Here is a 12,174-nt window from a genome sequence, read left to right on the forward strand (position 1 = left end):
AAAAAGTACAAACACACACTCAAAAAATTGTATAACTTTGGCAAACAAGAAAAGTAAGTGAAAAACGAGAGAGAACAAGAGAGCGAGCCGAAAATGAACGGGGAAAACAGCTTAGACAACATCAACTTCTTGCCAACTCTGCCCGGAGTTTTCCCAGATATTTCCACCGCTCTGTCTTCCTCTTCTTTTCCACCAAGAAATGCCATAAATTTTGTGATTTCTCATAAATTTTCGTCTCAACATCCCGTTTCTTCCCTCGATTCTTTCGCATTGTTCATATTTGCATATGAAATCATGTGTTAAAATGCAGAAGCTTTTTGAATATATTTTCGTGTGCAACATTTCTTCGACACTGGAGAAATGGAATGGAGAAGGGGATTTCTACTGGCTCTGTTGGTAAACAAACTTGTTCATATTTTCCAGCGTATTTTGTTAGCAAATGTCAACTCGGTTGAGTGAACAGAATGCATCGATAGTTTTCCTTGCTTTTTTAGCCCGCCAGAATGCACTTGTATTTTCGCCAAAATCCTTTACAAGGCATAAACTGAATTTGGGATCAGAAAAAATCTTTAAGAATGTATTGACCTCAACAGAACCCTATAATGGTAACAATAGTTATAAAAAAAAGTAGCTTACCGAAAGCAACTGCAATATCCGGTGAATTTGGATTGCCAATTTTCTGTTTTTTTTTTCTGGGGAGTCTACTCCAGGAACTAGCCAAATGAAAAACAAAAGAAATTTCTGCTGAGTCAAAGTGCAAAATAAAGAGTTCAGCTCGTTTCAATTGCTCAAATCTAGCCTTTTGTATTTTTCGCCTCGGTTTCTTTCATTCGCTTCTCTAAAAGAAAAAAAGTGTGCAATAGTGTTGACATTTCAGGTTTTTATTTCTGATTTGGATATTTTTACAGTACTTAAGTTTTAATTTTCGTTTTATAAGTTTAAGAATTTTTTTCATTTAAATATTGTTTTTTTTTTATTATAAAAATAATATTTCTTGTACTCACAAAGTTCTGTTTCTATTTTTATTTTTGGTTTTAAATAAAAGTTTATTTTTGAAGAACGGATAGAAATCATTGAATACTTTACATATCGCAATAGATGTTGTTTAGTCTAAATATTTACTCTAAAATATTTGTTTATTTGCAAACGAAGCATTTTTTCACCTCGAGTTCCGACATCACTGGCCTTCTATGTCGGCACTTTCTAAGAGAGCTAACTTAACTAGTTGGTTCCGTTTTTTGTTTGGTTTTTGTTTTTTCTTTATTTTTCTTTATTTTTTTGGCCGGCGACATCGCGGGAAATTTAAACTGAGCCCGGTAAACAAAGGACGTTAGGAAGGGGGTGGTGTGGTATAGAGTGAAATTGAGGGAAAATACAGAGACGGAGTCGCGTCAAACGCTTTTCCGCCTTCTCAGCTATGCGTGGCACGTTGCCTCGCGCTCAAATTGCTGAGAAAGGTGAGAAATTCGAGGGAACTAAACTGGAGATTGCACGACCAGACCAGAAAGCAATCCGAATTTTCTTCGTTTTTTTCGTCATTTTCCGGCTAGTCTGCGGCTGATACGAAGATGTGAAAACCCCGGGACTTGTAAAAGCCGCCGGTGTGAAAAGGAAAAGGTCGGTCGGTCGGTAGGTGTGGGCTGTCCAAATGAATTGGCCGTGTCGAAACAAGTTAACCTAATGGCCGACTAGCTGCTTTGCATACATTTTTCCAAGAATTTCCAATTAAAGCTAAAGTCGAAAATTTGCAAATGATCAGAGATCAAAGTTGTTTATCTATCGACTGTTTGTATTTACGTTATGCTATAAATAAGTGCAAAGTTCATTTGGGATATTTCTTTTTAAAATAAACGAAATCATTTTAGACAACTTTTTAGGTTTGTTTAGAAATATTTCTCTTTATTTGCTTTATTTTTTTCTAAATATAGATATATATTGAAAGAATGAATTGTAAATTAATTCATCTGGAGCGTTACGTCTCCCATTTACTTCCCATTTCTTGGTTTATTTTGTAGGCCTGGTCATGCTCAGATACACAGACATAGTGGCAAATAACCATTTGCTGATTTATTCGCTATATTTGCCGCACCTTTCTTTGCTTTTCTTTGTTTCTACTTGGACACGCGCCAAAATACTTTGCTCAAGGCAGGCAAACACACACTTTTTCTGTTCCGTCAGTCAGTCGGTGAGCCCCAGTCACCCATCCATCCCAGATTCTATATCCCATATCCCACAATCACAACCCAAGAAGAGGGTTCACTTTCGCCATTCTTCTTTGGCGAAAGAAAAGCAAACATGGCTCAGTGCTCCCGCCCTGAAAAAAGTGATGATGAAAACTGAAGAGCGAAGAATGCCGAAGAATGAACAATTCTTTGTTACATGTCTTGTCTTCGCGTGAGTCACCCTAATGGGAAGAAACGCATGAGTGCGACATGACGCGATTGCTTGCGGTTTTTTGATGAGTTTGCTAAAATAAAGCACTCGTTTTCTTACGTGTCATTTTTTTGTTATACTAAAAAAAGAATAATGAAAATAAAATATCAAAAAAATGTGGCAACGTTTCCTTATACATACATATATAGCTACAATTAGGAACCTATTATTAAAAAAGATTACTTATCAACAACTAAAATAAACGGAAAAAAATTGTTTTTTGAATAATAATAAATCCTAAAAACGTCGCAATTATGGCATTTTTTAAAAGCGTAATTCCCCCAACAAATGCAATCTTCCACACGTTTTCGCGAATTTAAAAGCAAACCTCTCCAAAAATAGAATCGCGAAGTATGGGAAAATATAAATTTCTAAAACACATTACCCAAAGACTTACTCCAAACACAAGATCGAAAAACGGAACCGAAGCTAATACAAAGCAATTTATATGTATACAAACAGACAAATGGAAATATTTGCCATATGCCAACAGAAGAACAATACTAATTGGGTTTGATGTGTGTGCGTAGAAATGAGCAGAGCAAAAACAGACATCAAACCGACGAAAATTCACACGCCTCCAACACAATGGAGAAAAACGAGAATGTTTTTCGGGGGAGAGATTTTCGTTGGAGAAAAATCAAGAAAATCAAGAGCGACGCACGTTGCAAAAATGCTTTTTGTTTTCTTTTCCAAAACGATTTCTGTTTACACAAATTCTTGTCTTGTCTCTCCTGAAGCTCCCATTTTCCATTTTCCCCTCTTGATGTGTAATTTGTTTCTCGTTTTAATTAGTGCCGAACTTTTGCTGCAGAATTTATGGAGGTGTGATTGGAATCACCTTCGGGGGGTGGTATTGTATTGTTTGTTTACCTAAATGCAAATGAATTATTTCGATTTGCTTTGCTGGTTATTATTGTTTTTATTGGACGGGCGAAGCGCATTTTGGATGAGAAATCGAGTTGAGAAATGCCGACGGCCTCGATAAACTCAGCGGTTTCTCCCATTTCCCATGGATTTCCCTGGCATTTTTTACTTTTTAAACAGAACTAAAGATGCGGCAATTGCAATCAGCGAATAAGTTTGGTAACAGTTTATAATAATGTTCTGCGTAATCAGTCCTAAAACATAATACAAAACTTTTCGGTTTCTGGAATTTTTATTGAATATAAAAAACTTGAGTCTTACTAATTTTATGACTTATTTATAGCCCCATTTCAACACTCGTATACGAATAATAATGTTTCAGGGTTAAATACAATCTTATAAGTTAGTCGAATGTTAAAACGGCGAAACATTTATGGATTTTGAAATAATAAAGTGATAAAGCGAAAATTGTACATCTTAGAATTCGAATCAAAATCATTGTTAATTGGTGCTAATATCTGTCCAAGATTTTGAAAATCTATACAGGAAAACATAAAGAACTCACATAGAAATTTTATGAGTTCTGAAAAGTACAAACGGAAGCTACAAATATTCCTCTAATCATAAATTACTCACTGCTACTTTGTGAATCATTTTGTAAACTTTCTTGCACTTTTATGTTAGTTTTTGAATATAAATAACATTTCACATAAAAACCTTCTAACATGACTAAATTCTTAATTAAAGAATCTTGATCTACAACGTGCTTACGAAAACCTTTTTAGATTCTAAGCAAGGTAATTAACAAAAGTTGAACAGCCTTTGCGAAAAATTAAACTTTTAAATGCTACAGCGAATTGAAAGGCCGCGAAAAAACCCAATAAATTATCGAGACACAGCGAAAAATTAACTTTTAATGGGAGAGAGGGAAATACAAACAAATAAACCATAATTGGACGGGGGAGAGGGGGCAACAACAAGAACAACAAACAGGCATTAGGAAGATGAGCGCGAAGAAGAAGACGCGATTAAAACGCACGGGACAAAGAATAGAAAATCTAAAGGTAAACTAAAAGGCAACCTGTGCAACGCGACAGAGCGAGATAGCTGCTAAAACCGGTATCACAAACAAACGGAAAGCGAAGAAGACGACACATGGAGAGACTATAAGAAAATAATGTTAGGCATTAAAAGAAAAAAGAGGAAAAAGCGAAAACAAGAGGTAAATAATTGACAAAGGCGAAAATGTAAAACTGCAACAGAGCGAGACAGAGAGAGCGGTAAAAAGAGACGAATCTCAGGCACAAAAGGGAGGCCGAGAACATGCAACAAGCTGCAATATCAAAAAAAAAAACAAAAAACCGCCGAGCTATTTTTGTCATTTGAACAACTATGCGAGTTATTTCCCATTTATTTTCGCACAAATTTCACCCACATTCGCGAAATGCACTTTATTCATAAACAAAGTAAAGTCGAGCTCACCTGGTAGATGGAAAATAGGCGCCTGTAACTGAAGACTTAATGTGAAAATCTCAATTTAAATTTTTGTAGTTGTTGTCGTTGTTGCTGTTGTTGTTCTTGTTGAATTTCACGCGAAAGCAAGCAAAACAACAACATAAAATCACAAACACTGGCACGCACACACCCACACTTTCGGCCACACACACTCGCACAGCTGAGACATAAACACACGGAGAGCAAATCGCAGAGAGAGAGGGAGATGAGATAGAGCGACAGAGACGGAGAGCGATAACAATTTTATTTTCTGGCTTGTTCACGTTTTTATTCCACGGTTTTCGAATGGCCAACCATATTTTGATTCACTTTCAATTCGCCTTAATCACCAATCACTGTGTGTGCCGTGCGCTTGCTAATTTTCGATTTTCCACCGCAGAACTGCGCCCGTTTTTTTCGTCTCTCTCCTGGCTAAAAACATATGATTTCGGTTGACAGAATCACGATAAAAACACATAAATGCGAACGGGGCGCGCGCAATACTCCCACGACAATCTCTCGCTTCGGAATTTTGAACGAAACTGTGGGCACTGTGCAGGCGAATCGCGTTTAAATACCCGACTAGAGATGGCACTTGCCAGCAGTGTAGCCACACTAGCTTTTTTGTAGCTATCCGGCTAAAGAACAACTCCTATTGTCCCTTTTAAATTATTATACTAATTAATTAATTAAGACAATAGGAATTTATTTTCTTCGGATTGGCCTAAAAGCCACAGAACAGCAACAATTAATGTACTACTCAATAAATATTTATTATTATTTTTAGTATAATTCGATTTGGGCTACAACACCAACCACAGATGATGATGGACCATACTTAAAATTAGCTTTTTTTATTTTTACCAAATATATTTTAAAAGTATAATTTTTCAATACCTTTTTCAGTTCCCGTCTTTGTCGTTTGTAAACAACATTTTTTTAAATGATTTGTCCTTTTTTTCCCTTTTGTTTCTGCACCTGCCTTTTTTTTTGGCTTGCTAACGGCATCACTGTTTTTAAGTAACGAACCAGTTCGATAGTTCGTGAGCGACTAGCCTGCGCACAGTGGGTAAAAAAAAGCGCAGGGTGGATATTAAATTAAACAACCATGAAATATTAAAAGTATCAGCATACGGTGGAATAAGTAGATTCAGATAAATTATAAATTATATTGCGGCTATAATAAAAAATTATTTTTAGGCTCGAAAGAACTTAAAAATCCTTTAAAAACTGTATTTAATCTTTAATTAAATGAGTAAATATTACAAAATTTGTTGTATGTTTTATGTTTCTAAAACTTTTTAACTTTTAAACACTTTTTTACCCATACGGCGAATGAGAACGACAGCTTGCATTATGACGTCACCAATTTTCTTTTTCTCGTGTTTTTAGCGCCACCTTATATTTTCACCCTATACTACATCAGCTGTTTCTGTTGTTTGGCTAACAATGGATTTGACGCTGGACAAAAAGCTGCAGGGATTCCAGTTGGTGGCCCAGGAAAAGGTAAAAAATAACTAAAGTCTTTACAAATAATAACTATCTTGGAAATTCCCCTCAGCTGTGCTCTATACTATGTTCGATACCTGGAAAAAAGGAGTTGATTTTGGAGCCCGACTTGATAAAGCCACTGGAACATGTCGTCACGGCCTCTTGGTTGAAGTAGGGATTATAACTTCTGTTTTAGGGATACGTAATATATATACTATCCATTTCAGACTGAAGGGCATTCAGAGGATCTACAAACACGATGCGGCGCAGTCTTTACCCCGATCCGCGGATCAGGTGCACATCTATATGATCCGCAGTGTTTTGGGAACCTTTCAGACGTTACTCAAGCAATTGCAACCCGTGGCCTTGGAGGAGATGCCGGACATATCCCTGAAGATGTACCACATAGTCTGTGTGCCCAGTTGCTATTCCTATTTCCAAACGCTCCTCGAACAAGCCGGTCTTTATGGGCTGGTGGAACTTTATCATTTCAACTGGGATTTCATTTACTTTGATCAGGGAGTTCTCAGCTTGGAGCTGCCCAATGTGAGTGGGTTTATTATTTGTTAGAGAACCTGTATTATATTATATATCATTTATTTCTAGCTCTATGAATGCCTCTACCTCCAGGGAAACACATCTCCCTTGCCTTCGGCGGCCCAAAGCCTGCGTTTGCTTCAGATGATCTGCGGGCAACCCTCTGTGATCCTGAGCTTTGGCAGAAACTCCTCCCAATTGCTGCAGATGCTGAAGGCCCTGGGCAAGCTGCCGGAATCCACGAATCCTCCGGATTACGGCGGTTGGCTTATAATTGATAGGGATAAGGATTACCCTGCCAGTTTGCTAACGCCAGCCATTTATGCGGGTCTTCTCTTAGAGGTCTTCCAGCTGCGTTCCGGTGAAATCCTAGTGGACAATTCAACGAACAAGATAAGCAGCCAGCGGGTGGAGCTGCTGCAGGGAAAGAAGGGGAAAGGAGTACCTAGCGCGGCCAGCAAACCTTGCTCCATTCGCCTGAACTCCTCCTCCGATGAGATTTACGGCGATAATCGCTACAAGAGGTTCGCCCAGGTCAGCAGTTTGATTCACGCACAAGTCAAGGCCTTGGGCTTGGAACTACAGAAGCTCAACGACATGCAGCTGGAGGAGATGCACGACTATGTGGCCAGAAAGCTGCCCAAACTCACGGAGCTAAAGAGCAAAGTCCTGCGACATCTGAATGCCAGCGAGATTGTGATCCAAATGATGGGCAACTTTAGGAGGCTGCAAACTCTGGAGGAGGACATACTGAATAATGTTTCCAGGAAGCGATTGCTGGGCGAGATCGATGAGCTGATGACCACCGATGGTCAGCGGTTCAATACGCTACGCCTGCTGTGCCTTTTGCATCATTGTGTGGGCGTGGCGCCCGAGGAGCTGCAGATCTTTGCGAGGAACTACTGCAATCTGTTTGGCCACCGGGAATTGGGTGTTTTTCAGCAGTTGTCGCAGGCGGGATTGCTTCCTCCGCTTCTGGCGGAGAAGAAGGCGGCGCCAACCAAGCTGCTGGCCAATCTGCCGCTGCCCAAATTCCAGCAAACCGAGTTCCAGGCCAATGCCAATCGGCTGAAGCTTCTCACCTCCAGCGGCGATGGACAGGATGGAGGTTCCACGTCGAAAAACCAAGCTGCTGGCCTGCAATCCTGTCCCAGTTTTGTGTTCAACGGCACCTACATCCCCTTGGTGGCGCAACTGTGCTCTATATTGTTAAAAACCAATAGTGCCGAGGAGTTATCCGCGAAGCTGGGCATGATTGAGGGTTTGCTATTGCATCTGGATGGTGGAAAAACCACGCCGAAGGCTTTTGCCAACCTGCTGAAGGTGAATGGAGGGGCTGCAGATCAGGACGTGTTCCCATTGCGCCTGAGGAATCTCTTTGTTTTCGTTGTGGGAGGCGCGAGTTATGCGGAAATTGCGGCCTGCGATTTTGTGGCCAAGCTGACGGGCGCCCAAATAACCGTGGCATCTGACTCTCTAATGGCGGGCAGCGATCTAATTGCCACCGCTTTCAATCATTGACCATGACCTTTAAACGAGAATCTGTATCAAAGGATTTATATACCTATTTTTATATAAATAATGCTGAAAACTGCTTGTGATTAAACCGTTTTTCGAGTTCTTTAACTTTAATGATGATCCTTTTTCGAATAAATATTTTTAAAATTTTATATCTATTGACCTCTTCCTGTCACCGCTAAGAATCAACTAAGAATCTGTGTATCAAGAGATTTATATAACCATTTTTATATAAATAATGCTGAATAATATTTGTCAATATTTGTTCATCTTGCTCTAAAGAATTCGCGATGTCGTTGTATTAAAGAACTCATGTATGTAGGTAAACATAATAATTAAAACAGATGAGATTTTGTGACGTCATTGGCAATAGATATTTTGATCTTTTTGGGTTTCAGTCGTAGTTATTTTTAGACTTTTATTTTAAAAGTCAAGGAATAAAAGTTACGGAGACTTTTGTTTTTTGGTCAGAAAATATGAAATATGAAATTTTTAGTGGTTTCCCAAGCGTACGATTTTTTTGATTAAAACCGTGGATAAAACCACTTTTTGAATTCTATTACTTTAATAATGCTTCTTTTTCGAATAAATATTTTTAAAATATTATATCTATTGACCTCTTCCTGTCATCCCAGGCACTCGATAGAGCAGCTCCCCATCGTCATCGTAGTAGGCATCCTCCACGCGATAAGTGGCTCCCTGGCGATGCAGTTTCCGTGGGATGACAATCCTGGTTTTCACCTGGCTTATCTCATACTTCCGCTGATCCGCAGCGCTGATTACAATCTCGCTGCTCGCGAACTTGGGCACAAAGCTGGGCAGGAAGCCGGTGCCACTGGGATTCTCAATGGGGCGCTGCAGTTCCTCGGGAACTTTGGGTGCAGACTCCACCAACTTCAATTCCTTGAGGTCCTGCAGACGCATCTTCTTTTTATTGCGGATTTTGTCCAGCAAATAGGTTTCATCTTCGGTTGCAGATGGTGGGGCTTCATAGCCGGATGGGATTTGTAATTGAGGATGCAGTTCCTCTTGTGTTGGATTACTGCTACTGCCCAGTAGCTTTCGGAATTCATTGGCCTGTGGAATGGGCAGCTGTGCTTTTGTGGGCCAATCCTGCGTTTTAAGTTCCCGCAGATCCTGTTTCCTTCGCTCAGCGAATTTCTGGAGATGCTGGAGAAGTGGAGGTGGTAGATTAAAGTCACCTTTCCCCGTCCTCAGTAGCTGCCAATTTTGGATGACCGTTTCATCGTGGGAGCGAATCCTTTGCACACTCCTCGGTCGCCACTTGGCCCTCAGGATTTTCTGCACAACATCCGGAGTGGCGGGAAAACTCTCCGCCAGCCGCTCCACACTCCACTCCTCGGGATCCCGCTCGTGGAGCAGTCGCATCTGCTCCTTTTCCGCATGCAGCAAAAGATTGGGCAACTTGGAGTCCCGAAAATACTTGTGCTTGATCATAAACTGGCGGATGCGATCCCGCTGCTGCAGTTGCTCCTTCTCGTACTGCCGATGGGTCTTCTGGACGCCCATGAAGTCCGACTCCAGATCGGCGTAATCCTCGCTAGCTTCGCTCGGCCTCGAAGGATGCTCCTGCAGCTGCTGCAGTTGGTAGCCCAGTCCGGGATTGGCGCGACGAGGAACTCGGGCCAAAAGGCAGGAGCGAGCTGTGTGCAAAGCGCGTTGGATCATTCGGGTTGTCATCTTGTTGGATGGTTTTTGATCATTTGGTAAGGGAACTATTTTTGTTTACATAAACCGGCCGCACATGCAGGCAACGACTTGCACAGCTGATTTGTTATCGATTATCGATATGGGTTTTGAAAAGGAATACCACATATAAATAAATAAAAAAAAGCAATTTTTTTAAATTTATAAAAAAAGGTATATAAAAAAACAAGAATAAAAGCAAAAGTCCAGCAAAAAGGCTTTCAATAAGTTTTTTAATAAATGAAGGTAACTACATATTTTTATGAAAGATTTTAATATAATCATTAATTTCAGTCCCTGATAAAATTAATGATTTTGTAAATTGCTTGTAATTTGCTTTTAAGATTTTAAAAATTCCTATTAATACCTAATCTATAAACCATAGTTCCCAATTATTATTAAGTAATTAATTATCAACTATCATTTTTAATTGACTGTTTCAATAAATTAAGGCAACTACTTATTTTTATGAAAGATTTTAATATAATCAATAATTTCAGTCCCTGATAAAATAAATGATTTTGTAAATTGCTTGTAATTTGTTTTTAAGATTTTAAAAATTCATTTAATACCTAATCTATAAACCATAGTTCCCAATTATTATTAAGTAATTATTTATCAACTATCATTTTTAATTGACTGTTTCAAGAAATTAAGGCAACTACTTATTTTGATTAAAGATCAGTATTTTCAGTCCCTGACACCATAATACACCACAGTTCCTAAATTATTAATTAATTATTTATCAACTAACATTTATAATTGACTAAAACTATCGATAGGCACGGTAAACCTGCCATCACTACCGCTCTTGCCGACAAGTGGCAACCCTGCTCAAAACTCTGTTGCTTTTTGTTGTTCTTCCCGCTGCGCCGGTTAAATTGTTTATATTTAATTGTTTAAACGCCTTCCGATCGCACAGAATCATGGCCAGCAACGAACCGGGTGGCGGAAACCTGATGGACGAGTTCGAGGAGGCCTTCCAGTCGTGCCTGCTGACGCTGACCAAGCAGGAGCCGAATTCGGGGACGAACAAGGAGGAGATCGAACTGGAGGTTCAGAAGACCACCAATCGCTTCATAGACGTGGCCCGCCAAATGGAGGCGTTCTTCCTGCAGAAGCGCTTCCTCGTCTCCACGCTGAAGCCCTACATGCTGATCAAGGACGAGAACCAGGACCTCAGCATCGAGATCCAGCGCAAGGAGGCGCTGCTCCAGAAGCACTACAATCGCCTGGAGGAGTGGAAGGCCTGCCTCTCAGACATCCAGCAGGGCGTCCACAGTCGCCCCACTCCGCCCATTGGCGCTGGGATGCTCCAAGGACCCGGCGGCGGCGTGGGAATGCCACCCATGGTGGGAGGAGCACCTCCTCGTCCAGGAATGATGCCCGGCATGCCACCGGGAGCGATGCAACCCGGCGGACCCATGCAACCGAGTCCACAGCACATGCTGCAGGCCCAGCAGATGCAGCAGCTACGCATGATGGGCAGGCAGATGCCCCCAAAATAATCTAATCCTTGGATAGACTCCTTTTAGCTTGTAATTTTTTATAGAACTTAGTCTACTTGTATCTCTCGTCTAGTTCAATAAACCGATTATATATCCCGGATTTTATTCGAAATCTGGGTCATTCCAACGATTTGTTTAAGAAATAATTAGTTAATAGGAGGGAGTCACCTATGAAATATAGCTTTATTTGGTTTTGGATGTGGGAAAATAGGATTTAAATCCATAAAACATTCAAATCTAGCTCAATCCAAAGCTTTATTTTTAAAAATATTTAATTAATTGGACGGAAACACCTATGAAATTAAGATTTATTTGGTTTTGAATGTGGGGAAACTAGGATTTAAATTCGTAAAACATTCAAAACTGGCTCATTCCAAAGCTTTATTTAAGAAATAATTAGTTAATAGGATGGAAAAACCCATGAAATATAGCTTTATTTGGTTTTATATCCCATATCCCTAAAAAAAATGTGGCTCAATCCAAAGCTTCATTTAAGAAATAATTAGTTAATAGGATAAATATACCTATGAAATATAGCTTTATTTGGTTTTGGATGTATGGAAACTAGGATTTAAACTTATCCCATAGCCCTAAAACATTCAAATCTGGCTCATTTAAA

The 12,174-nt window shown here is 39.7% G+C and overlaps 4 protein-coding genes across 7 annotated transcripts in view; 2 read left to right on the forward strand and 2 right to left on the reverse strand.

The window, feature by feature from the left end:
• The window catches only part of Fur1 (Furin 1), a 150,300-nt gene extending 144,945 nt beyond the window's left edge, over window positions 1–5,355 (reverse strand). For 2 of the 4 annotated variants that reach the window (XM_070216092.1, XM_070216093.1), the window contains exon 1: window positions 4,783–5,355. The gene's annotated coding sequence lies outside the window, so the exon portion shown is untranslated. The remainder of the gene's footprint in view (window positions 1–4,782) is intronic. The other 2 variants (XM_017141790.3, XM_070216094.1) reach the window with 2 other exon arrangements.
• An 840-nt stretch (window positions 5,356–6,195) lies between these two features.
• On the forward strand, window positions 6,196–8,428 carry Vps33B (vacuolar protein sorting 33B). The gene is made up of 4 exons (XM_017141827.3): window positions 6,196–6,300; window positions 6,356–6,456; window positions 6,513–6,831; window positions 6,892–8,428. Exons 1-4 carry the CDS (start codon window positions 6,244–6,246, stop codon window positions 8,341–8,343), a joined length of 1,929 nt encoding a protein of 642 aa, XP_016997316.2. The 5' UTR covers window positions 6,196–6,243; the 3' UTR covers window positions 8,344–8,428.
• Window positions 8,429–8,739: 311 nt separating this feature from the next.
• LOC108057536 (neugrin) lies at window positions 8,740–10,114 on the reverse strand. Its single transcript, XM_017141828.3, has one exon. It carries the CDS (start codon window positions 10,039–10,041, stop codon window positions 8,950–8,952), a length of 1,092 nt encoding a protein of 363 aa, XP_016997317.2. The 5' UTR covers window positions 10,042–10,114; the 3' UTR covers window positions 8,740–8,949.
• A 749-nt stretch (window positions 10,115–10,863) lies between these two features.
• MED28 (mediator complex subunit 28) lies at window positions 10,864–11,682 on the forward strand. The gene has a single exon (XM_017141785.3). It carries the CDS (start codon window positions 10,974–10,976, stop codon window positions 11,553–11,555), a length of 582 nt encoding a protein of 193 aa, XP_016997274.1. The 5' UTR covers window positions 10,864–10,973; the 3' UTR covers window positions 11,556–11,682.
• The last annotated feature ends 492 nt before the right edge of the window (window positions 11,683–12,174 follow it).

This window comes from Drosophila takahashii, chromosome 3R, assembly GCF_030179915.1.
Source record: "Drosophila takahashii strain IR98-3 E-12201 chromosome 3R, DtakHiC1v2, whole genome shotgun sequence".
Classification (NCBI taxonomy): Eukaryota; Metazoa; Arthropoda; class Insecta; order Diptera; family Drosophilidae; genus Drosophila; species Drosophila takahashii.

Excerpts from the sequence above, each read along its gene's own strand:
- MED28 (XM_017141785.3), top strand. The coding sequence starts at position 10,974 with ATGGCCAGCAACGAACCGGGTGGCGGAAACCTGATGGACGAGTTCGAG.
- LOC108057536 (XM_017141828.3), bottom strand. The coding sequence starts at position 10,041 with ATGACAACCCGAATGATCCAACGCGCTTTGCACACAGCTCGCTCCTGC.
- Vps33B (XM_017141827.3), top strand. The coding sequence starts at position 6,244 with ATGGATTTGACGCTGGACAAAAAGCTGCAGGGATTCCAGTTGGTGGCC. Across the intron at positions 6,301-6,355 it reads AGTTGGTGGCCCAGGAAAAG|CTGTGCTCTATACTATGTTC; the intron begins GTAAAAAATAAC and ends AATTCCCCTCAG. Across the intron at positions 6,832-6,891 it reads TCAGCTTGGAGCTGCCCAAT|CTCTATGAATGCCTCTACCT; the intron begins GTGAGTGGGTTT and ends ATTTATTTCTAG.